Raw genomic sequence first — 20308 nt, forward strand, 5'->3', positions numbered from 1 at the left:
ATAATAATTAATAATAATTATTGTGCTTATATAGCGCTTTCCATCGTATCAACGATCTCAAAGCGCTTTACAATGATTACCCCGTTCATCAGGCCATGGGACCACGCGGCAGCTGATATCAGCGCTCAATTGGTCCTCCACCCTCACAGGTACCCATTCATACTCCTGGGTGGAGAGAGGCAATTGTAGTTAAGTGTCTTGCCCAAGGGCACAAACACCATGTTCCTGGTACGGTTCAAACCCAAGCACCTTTGTACACCATAACCACTGGACCATGGCGTTCTACAATTATTGTCAGCCCACAAATAATTTGAAAGTTGTACAGTCAATAGTCTATAAAAACGAAATCTTCAGGGCCGGCCTGAAGGACTGAGTGACTGACTCCCCAACTGACTGACTCCACCTTCCCCCCCCCCCCAACTGACCGACTGACTCCCTGACTCCCCGACTGACTGACTGGCTGACTGACTCACTCCCCTTCACTCATGATCTGGGCAGTGCTATCTGATAGGCTCAACACATTATGCCAATGCATGGGCTAACATCTGGCCCAGATTGTTGACTGATGCATGAAAGGACTTCCAGTGAAAAGCCATTCCGGTTCAATCATGTGCTTTAGATTTGTCTTGTCTTGTTTTTCCTTTTTTTATGTGTAGATTTCCAACTTGTTCGGCAGACGCAAGGCAACTGTCATGACATTCCTGTCTGGGTGCCTGGATTCCTCAGCTTTTGTCTTTATCATCGTCAAGGTAACAGATCAACTCACTGGGATGAGTTTAACAATCAGTTAAAGGTATATGGAGTACCAAAGTCTGACGCCATTTAGAACCAGAAAGTGTAGTACAAATGAATGGAGTACGCACGCGTGTTGGCACATTTTGTGCGTGTGACGTATTCACTTCGGTACTCCATAGGAACATATGCCATAATACCGAGAAGCGTACCTACCAATTTAACAAGAAAATTTGTGCTCATAGTTAACCAGTTCGTGCGAGAGTCCGTGTATACTCGCAAAAAAATTGCGGTATTCAGAACGGATGACAGATAAACACGCAGGGGAGCGAGGCCGGAAATATCTGTCAGCGACCCACTCGCAGGTTTTCCCTAGAGGTATTTTTGGGTTAGGGTTGTCTGTCGCAAAATGAAGAGAAACACTCAAGGAAATCAAAGTAAGAAATGTGGGTTGAAAGAGTTTTCACAGTGCGAGTGAAATGCATTTTTTCGCCGGTTTTTCTTAACTACACGAAAACAAAGGAATGTCCACAGCAAGGGCGGATCCAGAACACAATTTGGGGGGGGGCCAAAAAAAAATTTTGTTCCCCCAAAAAGTGGGTCCAAAAAATTACGGCGTGGGGTTCGGGGCCCGCTTAAGGGCCCCGAAAAATTGTTGGATTCTAGATGCTCTGTGGTGCGATCTGAGGCAATTTCTGACCACTTTAACCAATGTTTTTTTGAGGACAAGATGGTGGTGTACTCATTGCCTGCCTTTATTGCGATGTCACATAAAAAAAAAAAAAATTGATTTCGTTTTGGGGGGGGGGGGGCATGGCCCCCTTTGGCCCCCCCCCCTGGATCCGCCCTTGGTCCACAGTAGGTATGCAAGGTAAACGTGGGTGTCTTTGCGTGGGCAAAAGGCACATGTCATCAATGAAAGTGAAGTGTCTGACATATCTTTCTTGTTTCCGAAGGGGAACCTGTGCTGAGAGTCCAAACAGAAACATATTTTTTTTGGTTGAAAATTCATTTCAGCTTCTGTATGAGAGTCTCGGGGTGCCACTCCAGACGTCCTTCTTTGTCCTAGCAGGCATCTGCCTGACGATGTGCCTCAACACCCTCCTGCTGCCCAAGACAAGCCACATCCCCTACCCCTTACCCCCGGGCTACAGGCAGGCCAAGCCTGATACAGGGAGGGCAGGGGCCAAGAGTGATGAAGGAGTGGAAAATAAGGTGCCGATGGAGGATTTAGACGGAAAAGAAAAAGAGAGGAACGGACAGTCAGGAAAAGAAATGCATTCATCTGAAGGTCGGTAGAAATAGAAAACCCAAGGAATAATAGGGGTCCTTTCCTCAAACAAAGAACCGTAAATCTCTCCCAATATTGAATTTACAACACTCCAATGCAAATTCCATCTTATGAATACTCCATATTAGGTCTCAATTCTAAAAAAAACCACCCAGATTTTTGGAGGGGAATACAACAATTTTTTTGTATCCCTTTGATCTTTGAGCAGTTTTAAACTCCTTGCTCTCTCTCTGTTGTAGGAATACCACATTTTCAGATTTAAGAAATTACAGAAAGTCTAAAAGTAAATTCAGACTCGGATATGGTATAAGGTGTAAGGGTAATCTTGGAGGGTACTGGTTTTGTGTTGCTTAAAAATTGCATTCCCCTTGCTATTTCGAGTTTCATTCCAAAAAAAGTGATTCTTTTTTCAAATTGCTATATTTCTAGCAATACAAAAGTTTCGACTGAAATTTTCACCCATGTTTAGTTAATGAATAGTTACTTCGTCGTGTCAGTGCAACAAGGTCATAACTCCATTTTGCAACAAAGTCCTATCTCGCGCGAATATGCTCCGTGCAACAAGGTCGTATCTTGACGTCCACTGACTTTGTGTGTACATCTGGGTTATTTTAAGTGAGATACAACCTTTTGACATTCTGAAACTCGCATTTGACATACAGCCCATTTTAGGAGATACGACCTTGTTGCGCGGACATGACAAATTAAGTAAGATTCGAGGCTTTGCATGGTGGAGATACTATAATGAATGAAAGGTTTGCGGAAACACCATGTGGGAATAATTTCTCAAACTAAGAGAATGGTTCTGACAAGATCCAGAGGTATAAACTCAATGTTCCGGTCAGTATGCTCTGACCGTCTTCAGTTTGAGAAATTATTCCCACATGGTGGTTCCGCAAACTTTGAATTATCGGCTGCCAGACAATAAGTGTTTCTTATTTATTCCCGTTTTTATTTTCATGATCTGCCTCTATCAGCAACCAGTGACAGTGAGCATGACGTAGTCCTACCCACCGACGGGGATCCTCCCTCCTCTCAGAGCGTCACTGAGGCTGCCAAGAGCGACCGCTACCCATCCCTGTGCTCCTGTTTCCTGTCTCTACCATCCCTGTGTCTGCTTATCTGGTTCTCATTACTGCAGCTCACCATGTTCTTCTTCCTGGGCACCATCAACCCGGGATTGGAGAGGCTCACGGACAACGATCAGAACGTCGGTAGGTCAGGGGGGAGCTGAAACCTGGTGGGCGTAACGGTACTTTCCTCGCCTTCCACTACTGTGACCTGCAGCCGATTTCACGAAATAGTGGGTTACTCACAGCTGCCCAATCAACTTAGTATCTATATTGGCGTAGCTGCGCAACGTTTTAAATAATCTAAACATCTTAGACCAGGATAATAACTGCATTTATGATGGCTGTTTCTGTGTAATTTTGTTCTTTCATGAAACAGTCATCATCAAAAAAAGTCAGTTTTTGACCCGAAAATCCAACTCAACAAAAATTGCTCAAACTTTTACACGAGGTGCCTAGAGGCCAGAACTGAATTCCCTGAAGAGTTCAACTCATTAGATTCAGTATCCAGTGAGAAAACAAAACTTATTTTTTACCAAATGCCCCAAAAACTTCAACATTTTCCAAAGCCGGCATCATCGAAAAAATCTGTTTTTGACCCGAAAATCCAACTCGACAAAAATTGCTCAAAAGATTACACGAGGTGCCTAGAGGCAAGAATTGAATTCCCTGAAGACTTCAACTCATTATATTCAGTATCCACTGAGAAAACAAAAATGTTCGGCTTTTTACAAAATGCCCTAGGCCTCTAGGCACCTCGTGTAAACTTTTGAGCAATTTTTGTTGATCTTGATTTTTGGGTAAAAAACTGACTTTACAATGATGCCGGCTATGGAAAACCTTGAAGTTTTGGGGACATTTTATAAAACGCCAAGAAGTTTCGTTTCCTCAGTGGAAACTAACTGCAATGAGTTGAACTCTTCAGGGAATTCAATTCTGGCCTCTAGGCACCTTGTGTGAACTTTTGAAAAATTTTTGTTGATCTGGATTTTTGGGTCACAAACTGAATTTTTTTGATGATGCCGGCTATGGAAAACGTTGAAGTTTTGGGGGCATTTTCTAAAATGCCAAAAAGTTTTGTTTTCTCACTGGAAACTGAATGTAATGAGTTGAACTCTTCAGGGAATTCAATTCTGGCCTCTAGGCACCTTGTGTAAACTTTTGAGCAATTTTTGTGGAGTTGGATTTTTGGGTCAAAAACTGACTTTTTTGATGATGCCGGATATGGAAAACGTTGAAGTTTTGGGACATTTTATAAAAAGCTAAAAAGCTTTTTTTCTCACTCGACACTGAATGTAATGAGTTGAACTCTTTAGGGAATTCAATTCTGGCCTCTAGGCACCTTGTGTAAACTTTTGAGCAATTTTTGTCAAGTTCGATTTTCGGGTAAAAAACTGACTTTTTCGATGATGCCGGCTATGGAAAACGTTGAAGTTTTGGGGGCATTTTCTAAAAAGCCAAAAAGTTTATTTTTCTCACTGGATACTAAATGTAATGAGTTGAACTCTTCAGGGAATTCAATTCTGGCCTCTAGGCACCTTGTGTAAACTTTTGAGCAATTTTTGTCCATCTGGATTTTTGGGTAAAAAACTGACTTTTTTGATGATGCCGGCTATGGAAAACGTTGAAGTTTTGGGGACATTTTATAAAAAGCCAAATCGTTTTGTTTTCTCACTGGATACTGAATGTAATGAGTTGAACCCTTCAGGGAATTCAACTCTGGCCTCTAGGCACCTTGTGTAAACTTTTGAGCAATTTTTGTCGATCTGGATTTTTGGGTCAAAAACTGACTTTTTTGATGATGCCAGCTATGGAAAATGTTGAAGTTTTGGGGGCATTTTCTAAAAAGCTAAAAAGTTTTTTTTCTCACTGGACACTGAATGTTATGAGTTGAACTCTTCGGGTAATTCAATTCTGGCCTCTAGGCACCTTGTGTAAACTTTTGAGCAAATTTTTTCGATCTGGATTTTTGGGTCAAAAACTGACTTTTTCGATGATGCCGGCTATGGAAAACGTTGAAGTTTTGGGGACATTTTATAAAAAGCCAAAAAGTTTTGTTTTCTTCCTGGATACTGAATGTAATGAGTTTAACTCTTCAGGGAATTCAATTCTGGCCTCTAGGCACCTCGTGTAAACTTTGGAGCAATTTTTGTGGAGTTGGATTTTTGGGTCAAAAACTGACTTTTTTGATGATGCCGGCTATGGAAAAAGTTGAAGTTTTGGGACATTTTATAAAAAGCCAAATCGTTTTGTTTTCTCACTGGATACTGAATGTAATGAGTTGAACCCTTCAGGGAATTCAATTCTGGCCTCTAGGCACCTTGTGTAAACTTTTGAGCAATTTTTGTCGATCTGGATTTTTGGGTCAAAAACTGACTTTTTTGATGATGCCAGCTATGGAAAATGTTGAAGTTTTGGGGCATTTTCTAAAAAGCTAAAAAGTTTTGTTTTCTCACTGGACACTGAATGTTATGAGTTGAACTCTTCGGGTAATTCAATTCTGGCCTCTAGGCACCTTGTGTAAACTTTTGAGCAAATTTTTTCGATCTGGATTTTTGGGTCAAAAACTGACTTTTTCGATGATGCCGGCTATGGAACGTTGAAGTTTTGGGGACATTTTATAAAAAGCCAAAAAGTTTTGTTTTCTCACTGGATACTGAATGTAATGAGTTGAACTCTTCAGGGAATTCAATTCTGGCCTCTAGGCACCTTGTGTAAACTTTTGAGTGAATTTTTGTCGATCTGGATTTTTGGGTCAAAAACTGACTTTTTTGATGATGCCGGCTATGGAAAATGTTGAAGTTTTGGGGGCATTTTATAAGAAGCCAAAAAGTTTTTTTTCTCACTGGACACTGAATGTAATGAGTTGAACTCTTCAGGGAATTCAATTCTGGCCTCTAGGCACCTTGTGTAAACTTTGGAGCAATTTTTGTGGAGTTGGATTTTTGGGTCAAAAACTGACTTTTTTGATGATGCCGGCTATGGAAAAAGTTGAAGTTTTGGGACATTTTATAAAAAGCCAAAAAGTTTTGTTTTCTCACTGGATACTGAATGTAATGAGTTTAACTCTTCAGGGAATTCAATTCTGGCCTCTAGGCACCTCGTGTAAACTTTGGAGCAATTTTTGTGGAGTTGGATTTTTGGGTCAAACACTGACTTTTTTGATGATGCCGGCTATGGAAAAAGTTGAAGTTTTGGGGGCATTTTCTAAAAAGCCAAAAAGTTTTGTTTTCTCACTGGATACTGAATGTAATGAGTTGAACTCTTCAGGGAATTCAATTCAGGCCTCTAGGCACCTTGTGTAAACTTTGGAGCAATTTTTGTCCATCTGGATTTTTGGGTCAAAAACTGACTTTTTTGATGATGCCGGCTATGGAAAAAGTTGAAGTTTTTGGGACATTTTATAAAAAGCCAAAAAGTTTTGTTTCCTCACTGGATACTTAATGTAATGAGTTGAACTCTTCAGGGAATTCAATTCTGGCCTCTAGGCACCTCGTGTAAATTTTTGAGCAATTTTTGTCGATCTGGTTTTTTGGGTAAAAAAACTGACTTTTTCGATGATGCCTGCTATGGAAAATGTTGAAGTTTTAGGGGCATTTTCTAAAAAGCAAAAAAGTTTTTTTTCGCACTCGACACTGAATGTAATGAGTTGAACTCTACAGGGAATTCAATTCTGGCCTCTAGGCACCTTGTGTAAACTTTTGAGCAATTTTTGTCCATCTGGATTTTTGGGTCAAAAACTGACTTTTTTGATGATGCCGGCTATGGAAAACGTTGAAGTTTTGGGGACATTTTATAAAAAGCTAAAAAGTTTATTTTCTCACTGGACACTGAATGTTATGAGTTGAACTCTTCGGGGAATTCAATTCTGGCCTCTAGGCACCTTGTGTAAACTTTTGAGCAATTTTTGTCAAGTTCGATTTTCGGGTAAAAAACTGACTTTTTCGATGATGCCGGCTATGGAAAACGTTGAAGTTTTGGGGGCATTTTCTAAAAAGCAAAAAAGTTTTTTTTCGCACTCGACACTGAATGTAATGAGTTGAACTCTACAGGGAATTCAATTCTGGCCTCTAGGCACCTTGTGTAAACTTTTGAGCAATTTTTGTGGAGTTGGATTTTTGGGTCAAAAACTGACTTTTTTGATGATGCCGGATATGGAAAAAGTTGAAGTTTTGGGACATTTTATAAAAAGCTAAAAAGCTTTTTTTCTCACTCGACACTGAATGTAATGAGTTGAACTCTTTAGGGAATATAATTCTGGCCTCTAGGCACCTTGTGTAAACTTTTGAGCAATTTTTGTCAAGTTCGATTTTCGGGTAAAAAACTGACTTTTTCGATGATGCCGGCTATGGAAAACGTTGAAGTTTTGGGGGCATTTTCTAAAAAGCCAAAAAGTTTATTTTTCTCACTGGATACTAAATGTAATGAGTTGAACTCTTCAGGGAATTCAATTCTGGCCTCTAGGCACCTTGTGTAAACTTTTGAGCAATTTTTGTCCATCTGGATTTTTGGGTCAAAAACTGACTTTTTCGATGATGCCGGCTATGGAAAACGTTGAAGTTTTGGGGACATTTTATAAAAAGCCAAATCGTTTTGTTTTCTCACTGGATACTGAATGTAATGAGTTGAACCCTTCAGGGAATTCAATTCTGGCCTCTAGGCACCTTGTGTAAACTTTTGAGCAATTTTTGTCGATCTGGATTTTTGGGTCAAAAACTGACTTTTTTGATGATGCCGGCTATGGAAAACGTTGAAGTTTTGGGGACATTTTATAAAAAGCCAAATCGTTTTGTTTTCTCACTGGATACTGAATGTAATGAGTTGAACCCTTCAGGGAATTCAATTCTGGCCTCTAGGCACCTTGTGTAAACTTTTGAGCAATTTTTGTCGATCTGGATTTTTGGGTCAAAAACTGACTTTTTGATGATGCCAGCTATGGAAAATGTTGAAGTTTTGGGGGCATTTTCTAAAAAGCTAAAAAGTTTTTTTTTCTCACTGGACACTGAATGTTATGAGTTGAACTCTTCGGGTAATTCAATTCTGGCCTCTAGGCACCTTGTGTAAACTTTTGAGCAAATTTTTTCGATCTGGATTTTTGGGTCAAAAACTGACTTTTTCGATGATGCCGGCTATGGAACGTTGAAGTTTTGGGGACATTTTATAAAAAGCCAAAAAGTTTTGTTTTCTCACTGGATACTGAATGTAATGAGTTGAACTCTTCAGGGAATTCAATTCTGGCCTCTAGGCACCTTGTGTAAACTTTTGAGTCAATTTTTTCGATCTGGATTTTTGGGTCAAAAACTGACTTTTTCGATGATGCCGGCTATGGAAAACGTTGAAGTTTTGGGGGCATTTTCTAAAAAGCCAAAAAGTTTATTTTTCTCACTGGATACTAAATGTAATGAGTTGAACTCTTCAGGGAATTCAATTCTGGCCTCTAGGCACCTTGTGTAAACTTTTGAGCAATTTTTGTCCATCTGGATTTTTGGGTCAAAAACTGACTTTTTCGATGATGCCGGCTATGGAACGTTGAAGTTTTGGGGACATTTTATAAAAAGCCAAAAAGTTTTGTTTTCTCACTGGATACTGAATGTAATGAGTTTAACTCTTCAGGGAATTCAATTCTGGCCTCTAGGCACCTCGTGTAAACTTTGGAGCAATTTTTGTGGAGTTGGATTTTTGGGTCAAAAACTGACTTTTTCGATGATGCCGGCTATGGAAAACGTTGAAGTTTTGGGGACATTTTATAAAAAGCCAAATCGTTTTGTTTTCTCACTGGATACTGAATGTAATGAGTTGAACCCTTCAGGGAATTCAATTCTGGCCTCTAGGCACCTTGTGTAAACTTTTGAGCAATTTTTGTCGATCTGGATTTTTGGGTCAAAAACTGACTTTTTTGATGATGCCGGCTATGGAAAAAGTTGAAGTTTTGGGACATTTTATAAAAAGCCAAAAAGTTTTGTTTTCTCACTGGATACTGAATGTAATGAGTTTAACTCTTCAGGGAATTCAATTCTGGCCTCTAGGCACCTCGTGTAAACTTTGGAGCAATTTTTGTGGAGTTGGATTTTTGGGTCAAAAACTGACTTTTTTGATGATGCCGGCTATGGAAAAAGTTGAAGTTTTGGGACATTTTATAAAAAGCCAAAAAGTTTTGTTTTCTCACTGGATACTGAATGTAATGAGTTGAACTCTTCAGGGAATTCAATTCTGGCCTCTAGGCACCTTGTGTAAACTTTTGAGTCAATTTTTTCGATCTGGATTTTTGGGTCAAAAACTGACTTTTTCGATGATGCCGGCTATGGAAAAAGTTGAAGTTTTTGGGACATTTTATAAAAAGCCAAAAAGTTTTGTTTCCTCACTGGATACTTAATGTAATGAGTTGAACTCTTCAGGGAATTCAATTCTGGCCTCTAGGCACCTTGTGTAAACTTTTGAGCAATTTTTGTCCATCTGGATTTTTGGGTAAAAAACTTACTTTTTCGATGATGCCGGCTATGGAACGTTGAAGTTTTGGGGCATTTTCTAAAAAGCCAAAAAGTTTATTTTTCTCACTGGATACTAAATGTAATGAGTTGAACTCTTCAGGGAATTCAATTCTGGCCTCTAGGCACCTTGTGTAAACTTTTGAGCAATTTTTGTCCATCTGGATTTTTGGGTAAAAAACTTACTTTTTCGATGATGCCGGCTATGGAACGTTGAAGTTTTGGGGACATTTTATAAAAAGCCAAAAAGTTTTGTTTTCTCACTGGATACTGAATGTAATGAGTTGAACTCTTCAGGGAATTCAATTCTGGCCTCTAGGCACCTTGTGTAAACTTTTGAGTCAATTTTTTCGATCTGGATTTTTGGGTCAAAAACTGACTTTTTTGATGATGCCGGCTATGGAAAAAGTTGAAGTTTTGGGACATTTTATAAAAAGCCAAAAAGTTTTGTTTTCTCACTGGATACTGAATGTAATGAGTTTAACTCTTCAGGGAATTCAATTCTGGCCTCTAGGCACCTCGTGTAAACTTTGGAGCAATTTTTGTGGAGTTGGATTTTTGGGTCAAAAACTGACTTTTTTGATGATGCCGGCTATGGAAAAAGTTGAAGTTTTGGGACATTTTATAAAAAGCCAAAAAGTTTTGTTTTCTCACTGGATACTGAATGTAATGAGTTGAACTCTTCAGGGAATTCAATTCTGGCCTCTAGGCACCTTGTGTAAACTTTGGAGCAATTTTTGTCGATTTGGATTTTTGGGTCAAAAACTGACTTTTTTGATGATGCCGGCTATGGAAAAAGTTGAAGTTTTTGGGACATTTTATAAAAAGCCAAAAAGTTTTGTTTCCTCACTGGATACTTAATGTAATGAGTTGAACTCTTCAGGGAATTCAATTCTGGCCTCTAGGCACCTCGTGTAAATTTTTGAGCAATTTTTGTCGATCTGGTTTTTTGGGTAAAAAAACTGACTTTTTCGATGATGCCTGCTATGGAAAATGTTGAAGTTTTGGGGGCATTTTCTAAAAAGCAAAACAGTTTTTTTTCGCACTCGACACTGAATGTAATGAGTTGAACTCTACAGGGAATTCAATTCTGGCCTCTAGGCACCTTGTGTAAACTTTTGAGCAATTTTTTCGATCTGGATTTTTGGGTCAAAAACTGACTTTTTTGATGATGCCGGCTATGGAAAACGTTGAAGTTTTGGGGACATTTTATAAAAAGCTAAAAAGTTTATTTTCTCACTGGACACTGTATGTTATGAGTTGAACTCTTCGGGGAATTCAATTCTGGCCTCTAGGCACCTTGTGTAAACTTTTGAGCAAATTTTTTCGATCTGGATTTTTGGGTCAAAAACTGACTTTTTCGATGATGCCGGCTATGGAACGTTGAAGTTTTGGGGACATTTTATAAAAAGCCAAAAAGTTTTGTTTTCTCACTGGATACTGAATGTAATGAGTTGAACTCTTCAGGGAATTCAATTCTGGCCTCTAGGCACCTTGTGTAAACTTTTGAGTCAATTTTTTCGATCTGGATTTTTGGGTCAAAAACTGACTTTTTCGATGATGCCGGCTATGGAAAACGTTGAAGTTTTGGGGGCATTTTCTAAAAAGCCAAAAATTTATTTTTCTCACTGGATACTAAATGTAATGAGTTGAACTCTTCAGGGAATTCAATTCTGGCCTCTAGGCACCTTGTGTAAACTTTTGAGCAATTTTTGTCCATCTGGATTTTTGGGTAAAAAACTGACTTTTTCGATGATGCCGGCTATGGAACGTTGAAGTTTTGGGGACATTTTATAAAAAGCCAAAAAGTTTTGTTTTCTCACTGGATACTGAATGTAATGAGTTGAACTCTTCAGGGAATTCAATTCTGGCCTCTAGGCACCTTGTGTAAACTTTTGAGTCAATTTTTTCGATCTGGATTTTTGGGTCAAAAACTGACTTTTTCGATGATGCCGGCTATGGAAAATGTTGAAGTTTTGGGGGCATTTTATAAGAAGCCAAAAAGTTTTTTTTCTCACTGGACACTGAATGTAATGAGTTGAACTCTTCAGGGAATTCAATTCTGGCCTCTAGGCACCTTGTGTAAACTTTGGAGCAATTTTTGTGGAGTTGGATTTTTGGGTCAAAAACTGACTTTTTTGATGATGCCGGCTATGGAAAAAGTTGAAGTTTTGGGACATTTTATAAAAAGCCAAAAAGTTTTGTTTTCTCACTGGATACTGAATGTAATGAGTTTAACTCTTCAGGGAATTCAATTCTGGCCTCTAGGCACCTCGTGTAAACTTTGGAGCAATTTTTGTGGAGTTGGATTTTTGGGTCAAAAACTGACTTTTTTGATGATGCCGGCTATGGAAAAAGTTGAAGTTTTGGGACATTTTATAAAAAGCCAAAAAGTTTTGTTTTCTCACTGGATACTGAATGTAATGAGTTGAACTCTTCAGGGAATTCAATTCTGGCCTCTAGGCACCTTGTGTAAACTTTTGAGTCAATTTTTTCGATCTGGATTTTTGGGTCAAAAACTGACTTTTTCGATGATGCCGGCTATGGAAAACGTTGAAGTTTTGGGGGCATTTTCTAAAAAGCCAAAAAGTTTATTTTTCTCACTGGATACTAAATGTAATGAGTTGAACTCTTCAGGGAATTCAATTCTGGCCTCTAGGCACCTTGTGTAAACTTTTGAGCAATTTTTGTCCATCTGGATTTTTGGGTAAAAAACTGACTTTTTCGATGATGCCGGCTATGGAACGTTGAAGTTTTGGGGACATTTTATAAAAAGCCAAAAAGTTTTGTTTTCTCACTGGATACTGAATGTAATGAGTTGAACTCTTCAGGGAATTCAATTCTGGCCTCTAGGCACCTTGTGTAAACTTTTGAGTCAATTTTTTCGATCTGGATTTTTGGGTCAAAAACTGACTTTTTCGATGATGCCGGCTATGGAAAATGTTGAAGTTTTGGGGGCATTTTATAAGAAGCCAAAAAGTTTTTTTTCTCACTGGACACTGAATGTAATGAGTTGAACTCTTCAGGGAATTCAATTCTGGCCTCTAGGCACCTTGTGTAAACTTTGGAGCAATTTTTGTGGAGTTGGATTTTTGGGTCAAAAACTGACTTTTTCGATGATGCCGGCTATGGAAAAAGTTGAAGTTTTGGGACATTTTATAAGAAGCCAAAAAGTTTTTTTTCTCACTGGACACTGAATGTAATGAGTTGAACTCTTCAGGGAATTCAATTCTGGCCTCTAGGCACCTTGTGTAAACTTTTGAGCAATTTTTGTCCATCTGGATTTTTGGGTAAAAAACTGACTTTTTCGATGATGCCGGCTATGGAACGTTGAAGTTTTGGGGACATTTTATAAAAAGCCAAAAAGTTTTGTTTTCTCACTGGATACTGAATGTAATGAGTTGAACTCTTCAGGGAATTCAATTCTGGCCTCTAGGCACCTTGTGTAAACTTTTGAGTCAATTTTTTCGATCTGGATTTTTGGGTCAAAAACTGACTTTTTCGATGATGCCGGCTATGGAAAATGTTGAAGTTTTGGGGGCATTTTATAAGAAGCCAAAAAGTTTTTTTTCTCACTGGACACTGAATGTAATGAGTTGAACTCTTCAGGGAATTCAATTCTGGCCTCTAGGCACCTTGTGTAAACTTTGGAGCAATTTTTGTGGAGTTGGATTTTTGGGTCAAAAACTGACTTTTTTGATGATGCCGGCTATGGAAAAAGTTGAAGTTTTGGGACATTTTATAAAAAGCCAAAAAGTTTTGTTTTCTCACTGGATACTGAATGTAATGAGTTTAACTCTTCAGGGAATTCAATTCTGGCCTCTAGGCACCTCGTGTAAACTTTGGAGCAATTTTTGTGGAGTTGGATTTTTGGGTCAAAAACTGACTTTTTTGATGATGCCGGCTATGGAAAAAGTTGAAGTTTTGGGACATTTTCTAAAAAGCCAAAAAGTTTTGTTTTCTCACTGGATACTGAATGTAATGAGTTGAACTCTTCAGGGAATTCAATTCTGGCCTCTAGGCACCTTGTGTAAACTTTTGAGTCAATTTTTTCGATCTGGATTTTTGGGTCAAAAACTGACTTTTTCGATGATGCCGGCTATGGAAAACGTTGAAGTTTTGGGGGCATTTTCTAAAAAGCCAAAAAGTTTATTTTTCTCACTGGATACTAAATGTAATGAGTTGAACTCTTCAGGGAATTCAATTCTGGCCTCTAGGCACCTTGTGTAAACTTTTGAGCAATTTTTGTCCATCTGGATTTTTGGGTAAAAAACTGACTTTTTCGATGATGCCGGCTATGGAAAATGTTGAAGTTTTGGGGGCATTTTATAAGAAGCCAAAAAGTGTTTTTTCTCACTGGACACTGAATGTAATGAGTTGAACTCTTCAGGGAATTCAATTCTGGCCTCTAGGCACCTTGTGTAAACTTTGGAGCAATTTTTGTGGAGTTGGATTTTTGGGTCAAAAACTGACTTTTTTGATGATGCCGGCTATGGAAAAAGTTGAAGTTTTGGGACATTTTATAAAAAGCCAAAAAGTTTTGTTTTCTCACTGGATACTGAATGTAATGAGTTTAACTCTTCAGGGAATTCAATTCTGGCCTCTAGGCACCTCGTGTAAACTTTGGAGCAATTTTTGTGGAGTTGGATTTTTGGGTCAAAAACTGACTTTTTTGATGATGCCGGCTATGGAAAAAGTTGAAGTTTTGGGACATTTTCTAAAAAGCCAAAAAGTTTTGTTTTCTCACTGGATACTGAATGTAATGAGTTGAACTCTTCAGGGAATTCAATTCAGGCCTCTAGGCACCTTGTGTAAACTTTGGAGCAATTTTTGTCGATCTGGATTTTTGGGTCAAAAACTGACTTTTTTGATGATGCCGGCTATGGAAAAAGTTGAAGTTTTTGGGACATTTTATAAAAAGCCAAAAAGTTTTGTTTCCTCACTGGATACTTAATGTAATGAGTTGAACTCTTCAGGGAATTCAATTCTGGCCTCTAGGCACCTCGTGTAAATTTTTGAGCAATTTTTGTCGATCTGGTTTTTTGGGTAAAAAAACTGACTTTTTCGATGATGCCTGCTATGGAAAATGTTGAAGTTTTAGGGGCATTTTCTAAAAAGCAAAAAGTTTTTTTTGGCACTCGACACTGAATGTAATGAGTTGAACTCTACAGGGAATTCAATTCTGGCCTCTAGGCACCTTGTGTAAACTTTTGAGCAATTTTTTTCGATCTGGATTTTTGGGTCAAAAACTGACTTTTTTGATGATGCCGGCTATGGAAAACGTTGAAGTTTTGGGGACATTTTATAAAAAGCTAAAAAGTTTATTTTCTCACTGGACACTGAATGATATGAGTTGAACTCTTCGGGGAATTCAATTCTGGCCTCTAGGCACCTTGTGTAAACTTTTGAGCAAATTTTTTCGATCTGGATTTTTGGGTCAAAAACTGACTTTTTCGATGATGCCGGCTATGGAACGTTGAAGTTTTGGGGACATTTTATAAAAAGCCAAAAAGTTTTTTTTTCTCACTGGATACTGAATGTAATGAGTTGAACTCTTCAGGGAATTCAATTCTGGCCTCTAGGCACCTTGTGTAAACTTTTTAGTCAATTTTTTCGATCTGGATTTTTGGGTCAAAAACTGACTTTTTCGATGATGCCGGCTATGGAAAACGTTGAAGTTTTGGGGACATTTTATAAAAAGCCAAAAAGTTTTGTCTTCTCACTGGATACTGAATGTAATGAGTTGAACTCTTCGGGGAATTCAATTCTGGCCTCTAGGCACCTCGTCTAAACTTTGGAGCAATTTTTGTGGAGTTGGTTTTTTGGGTCAAAAACTGACTTTTTTGATGATGCCGGCTATGGAAAAAGTTGAAGTTTTGGGACATTTTATAAACAGCCAAAAAGTTTTGTTTTCTCACTGGATACTGAATGTTATGAGTTGAACTCTTCAGGGAATTCAATTCTGGCCTCTAGGCACCTTGTGTAAACTTTTGAGCAATTTTTGTCGATCTGGATTTTTGGGTCAAAAACTGACTTTTTTGATGATGCCGGCTATGGAAAAAGTTGAAGTTTTTGGAACATTTTATAAAAAGCCAAAAAGTTTTGTTTTCTCACTGGATACTGAATGTAATGAGTTGAACTCTTCGGGGAATTCAATTCTGGCCTCTAGGCACCTCGTGTAAACTTTGGAGCAATTTTTGTGGAGTTGGATTTTTGGGTCAAAAACTGACTTTTTTGATGATGCCGGCTATGGAAAAAGTTGAAGTTTTGGGACATTTTATAAAAAGCCAAAAAGTTTTGTTTTCTCACTGGATACTGAATGTAATAAGTTTAACTCTTCAGGGAATTCAATTCTGGCCTCTAGGCACCTCGTGTAAACTTTGGAGCAATTTTTGTGGAGTTGGATTTTTGGGTCAAAAACTGACTTTTTTGATGATGCCGGCTATGGAAAAAGTTGAAGTTTTGGGACATTTTATAAAAAGCCAAAAAGTTTTGTTTTCTCACTGGATACTGAATGTAATGAGTTGAACTCTTCAGGGAATTCAATTCAGGCCTCTAGGCACCTTGTGTAAACTTTGGAGCAATTTTTGTCGATCTGGATTTTTGGGTCAAAAACTGACTTTTTTGATGATGCCGGCTATGGAAAAAGTTGAAGTTTTTGGGACATTTTATAAAAAGCCAAAAAGTTTTGTTTCCTCACTGGATACTTAATGTAATGAGTTGAACTCTTCAGGGAATTCAATTCTGGCCTCTAGGCACCTCGTGTAAATTTTTGAGCAATTTTTGTCGATCTGGTTTTTGGGTAAAAAACTGACTTTTTCGATGATGCCTGCTATGGAAAATGTTGAAGTTTTAGGGGCATTTTCTAAAAAGCAAAACAGTTTTTTTTCGCACTCGACACTGAATGTAATGAGTTGAACTCTACAGGGAATTCAATTCTGGCCTCTAGGCACCTTGTGTAAACTTTTGAGCAATTTTTTTCGATCTGGATTTTTGGGTCAAAAACTGACTTTTTTGATGATGCCGGCTATGGAAAACGTTGAAGTTTTGGGGACATTTTATAAAAAGCTAAAAAGTTTATTTTCTCACTGGACACTGAATGTTATGAGTTGAACTCTTCGGGGAATTCAATTCTGGCCTCTAGGCACCTTGTGTAAACTTTTGAGCAAATTTTTTCGATCTGGATTTTTGGGTCAAAAACTGACTTTTTCGATGATGCCGGCTATGGAACGTTGAAGTTTTGGGGACATTTTATAAAAAGCCAAAAAGTTTTTTTTTCTCACTGGATACTGAATGTAATGAGTTGAACTCTTCAGGGAATTCAATTCTGGCCTCTAGGCACCTTGTGTAAACTTTTGAGTCAATTTTTTCGATCTGGATTTTTGGGTCAAAAACTGACTTTTTCGATGATGCCGGCTATGGAAAACGTTGAAGTTTTGGGGACATTTTATAAAAAGCCAAAAAGTTTTGTCTTCTCACTGGATACTGAATGTAATGAGTTGAACTCTTCGGGGAATTCAATTCTGGCCTCTAGGCACCTCATGTAAACTTTGGAGCAATTTTTGTGGAGTTGGTTTTTTGGGTCAAAAACTGACTTTTTTGATGATGCCGGCTATGGAAAAAGTTGAAGTTTTGGGACATTTTATAAACAGCCAAAAAGTTTTGTTTTCTCACTGGAAACTGAATGTTATGAGTTGAACTCTTCAGGGAATTCAATTCTGGCCTCTAGGCACCTTGTGTAAACTTTTGAGCAATTTTTGTCGATCTGGATTTTTGGGTCAAAAACTGACTTTTTTGATGATGCCGGCTATGGAAAAAGTTGAAGTTTTTGGAACATTTTATAAAAAGCCAAAAAGTTTTGTTTTCTCACTGGATACTGAATGTAATGAGTTGAACTCTTCGGGGAATTCAATTCTGGCCTCTAGGCACCTCGTGTAAACTTTGGAGCAATTTTTGTGGAGTTGGATTTTTGGGTCAAAAACTGACTTTTTTGATGATGCCGGCTATGGAAAAAGTTGAAGTTTTGGGACATTTTATAAAAAGCTAAAAAGCTTTTTTTCTCACTCGACACTGAATGTAATGAGTTGAACTCTTTAGGGAATTCAATTCTGGCCTCTCGGCACCTTGTGTAAACTTTTGAGCAATTTTTGTAAAGTTTGATTTTCGGGTAAAAAACTGACTTTTTCGATGATGCCGGCTATGGAAAACGTTGAAGTTTTGGGGGCATTTTCTAAAAAGCCAAAAAGTTTATTTTTCTCACTGGATACTAAATGTAATGAGTTGAACTCTTCAGGGAATTCAATTCTGGCCTCTAGGCACCTTGTGTAAACTTTTGAGCAATTTTTGTCCATCTGGATTTTTGGGTAAAAAACTGACTTTTTCGATGATGCCGGCTATGGAAAACGTTGAAGTTTTGGGGACATTTTATAAAAAGCCAAATCGTTTTGTTTTCTCACTGGATACTGAATGTAATGAGTTGAACCCTTCAGGGAATTCAATTCTGGCCTCTAGGCACCTTGTGTAAACTTTTGAGCAATTTTTGTCGATCTGGATTTTTGGGTCAAAAACTGACTTTTTTGATGATGCCAGCTATGGAAAATGTTGAAGTTTTGGGGGCATTTTCTAAAAAGCTAAAAAGTTTTTTTTCTCACTGGACACTGAATGTTATGAGTTGAACTCTTCGGGTAATTCAATTCTGGCCTCTAGGCACCTTGTGTAAACTTTTGAGCAAATTTTTTCGATCTGGATTTTTGGGTCAAAAACTGACTTTTTCGATGATGCCGGCTATGGAACGTTGAAGTTTTGGGGACATTTTATAAAAAGCCAAAAAGTTTTGTTTTCTCACTGGATACTGAATGTAATGAGTTGAACTCTTCAGGGAATTCAATTCTGGCCTCTAGGCACCTTGTGTAAACTTTTGAGTCAATTTTTTCGATCTGGATTTTTGGGTCAAAAACTGACTTTTTCGATGATGCCGGCTATGGAAAACGTTGAAGTTTTGGGGACATTTTATAAAAAGCCAAAAAGTTTTGTTTTCTCACTGGATACTGAATGTAATGAGTTTAACTCTTCAGGGAATTCAATTCTGGCCTCTAGGCACCTCGTGTAAACTTTGGAGCAATTTTTGTGGAGTTGGATTTTTGGGTCAAAAACTGACTTTTTTGATGATGCCGGCTATGGAAAAAGTTGAAGTTTTGGGACATTTTATAAAAAGCCAAAAAGTTTTGTTTTCTCACTGGATACTGAATGTAATGAGTTGAACTCTTCAGGGAATTCAATTCTTGCCTCTAGGCACCTTGTGTAAACTTTTGAGCAATTTTTGTCGATCTGGATTTTTGGGTCTAAACTGACTTTTTTGATGATGCCGGCTATGGAAAAAGTTGAAGTTTTTGGGACATTTTATAAAAAGCCAAAAAGTTTTGTTTCCTCACTGGATACTTAATGTAATGAGTTGAACTCTTCAGGGAATTCAATTCTGGCCTCTAGGCACCTCGTGTAAATTTTTGAGCATTTTTGTCGATCTGGTTTTTTGGGTAAAAAAACTGACTTTTTCGATGATGCCTGCTATGGAAAATGTTGAAGTTTTAGGGGCATTTTCTAAAAAGCAAAAAGTTTTTTTTCGCACTCGACACTGAATGTAATGAGTTGAACTCTACAGGGAATTCAATTCTGGCCTCTAGGCACCTTGTGTAAACTTTTGAGCAAATTTTTTCGATCTGGATTTTTGGGTCAAAAACTGACTTTTTCGATGATGCCGGCTATGGAACGTTGAAGTTTTGGGGACATTTTATAAAAAGCCAAAAAGTTTTGTTTTCTCACTGGATACTGAATGTAATGAGTTGAACTCTTCAGGGAATTCAATTCTGGCCTCTAGGCACCTTGTGTAAACTTTTGAGTCAATTTTTTCGATCTGGATTTTTGGGTCAAAAACTGACTTTTTCGATGATGCCGGCTATGGAAAACGTTGAAGTTTTGGGGGCATTTTCTAAAAAGCCAAAAAGTTTATTTTTCTCACTGGATACTAAATGTAATGAGTTGAACTCTTCAGGGAATTCAATTCTGGCCTCTAGGCACCTTGTGTAAACTTTTGAGCAATTTTTGTCCATCTGGATTTTTGGGTAAAAAACTGACTTTTTCGATGATGCCGGCTATGGAACGTTGAAGTTTTGGGGACATTTTATAAAAAGCCAAAAAGTTTTGTTTTCTCACTGGATACTGAATGTAATGAGTTGAACTCTTCAGGGAATTCAATTCTGGCCTCTAGGCACCTTGTGTAAACTTTTGAGTCAATTTTTTCGATCTGGATTTTTGGGTCAAAAACTGACTTTTTCGATGATGCCGGCTATGGAAAATGTTGAAGTTTTGGGGCATTTTATAAGAAGCCAAAAAGTTTTTTTTCTCACTGGACACTGAATGTAATGAGTTGAACTCTTCAGGGAATTCAATTCTGGCCTCTAGGCACCTTGTGTAAACTTTGGAGCAATTTTTGTGGAGTTGGATTTTTGGGTCAAAAACTGACTTTTTTGATGATGCCGGCTATGGAAAAAGTTGAAGTTTTGGGACATTTTATAAAAAGCCAAAAAGTTTTGTTTTCTCACTGGACACTGAATGTTATGAGTTGAACTCTTCGGGTAATTCAATTCTGGCCTCTAGGCACCTTGTGTAATCTTTTGAGCAATTTTTTTCGATCTGGATTTTTGGGTCAAAAACTGACTTTTCGATGATGCCGG

The 20308-nt window shown here is 38.1% G+C and overlaps 1 protein-coding gene across 1 annotated transcript in view; it reads left to right on the forward strand.

Moving 5' to 3' along the window:
* LOC119735960 (transport and Golgi organization protein 2 homolog) overlaps positions 1–3283 on the forward strand; it is a 30024-nt gene extending 26741 nt beyond the window's left edge. Inside the window, exons 4-6 of the mRNA XM_038209936.1 lie at positions 657–749; positions 1750–2023; positions 3001–3283. Of these exons, the coding sequence (XP_038065864.1) occupies positions 657–749; positions 1750–2023; positions 3001–3257 (624 nt within the window). The 3' untranslated portion in view covers positions 3258–3283. The remainder of the gene's footprint in view (positions 1–656; positions 750–1749; positions 2024–3000) is intronic.
* Positions 3284–20308: the final 17025 nt, after the last annotated feature.

The sequence above is a fragment of the Patiria miniata genome, unplaced genomic scaffold (assembly GCF_015706575.1).
Source record: "Patiria miniata isolate m_02_andy unplaced genomic scaffold, ASM1570657v1 HiC_scaffold_29, whole genome shotgun sequence".
Taxonomy (NCBI): domain Eukaryota; kingdom Metazoa; phylum Echinodermata; class Asteroidea; order Valvatida; family Asterinidae; genus Patiria; species Patiria miniata.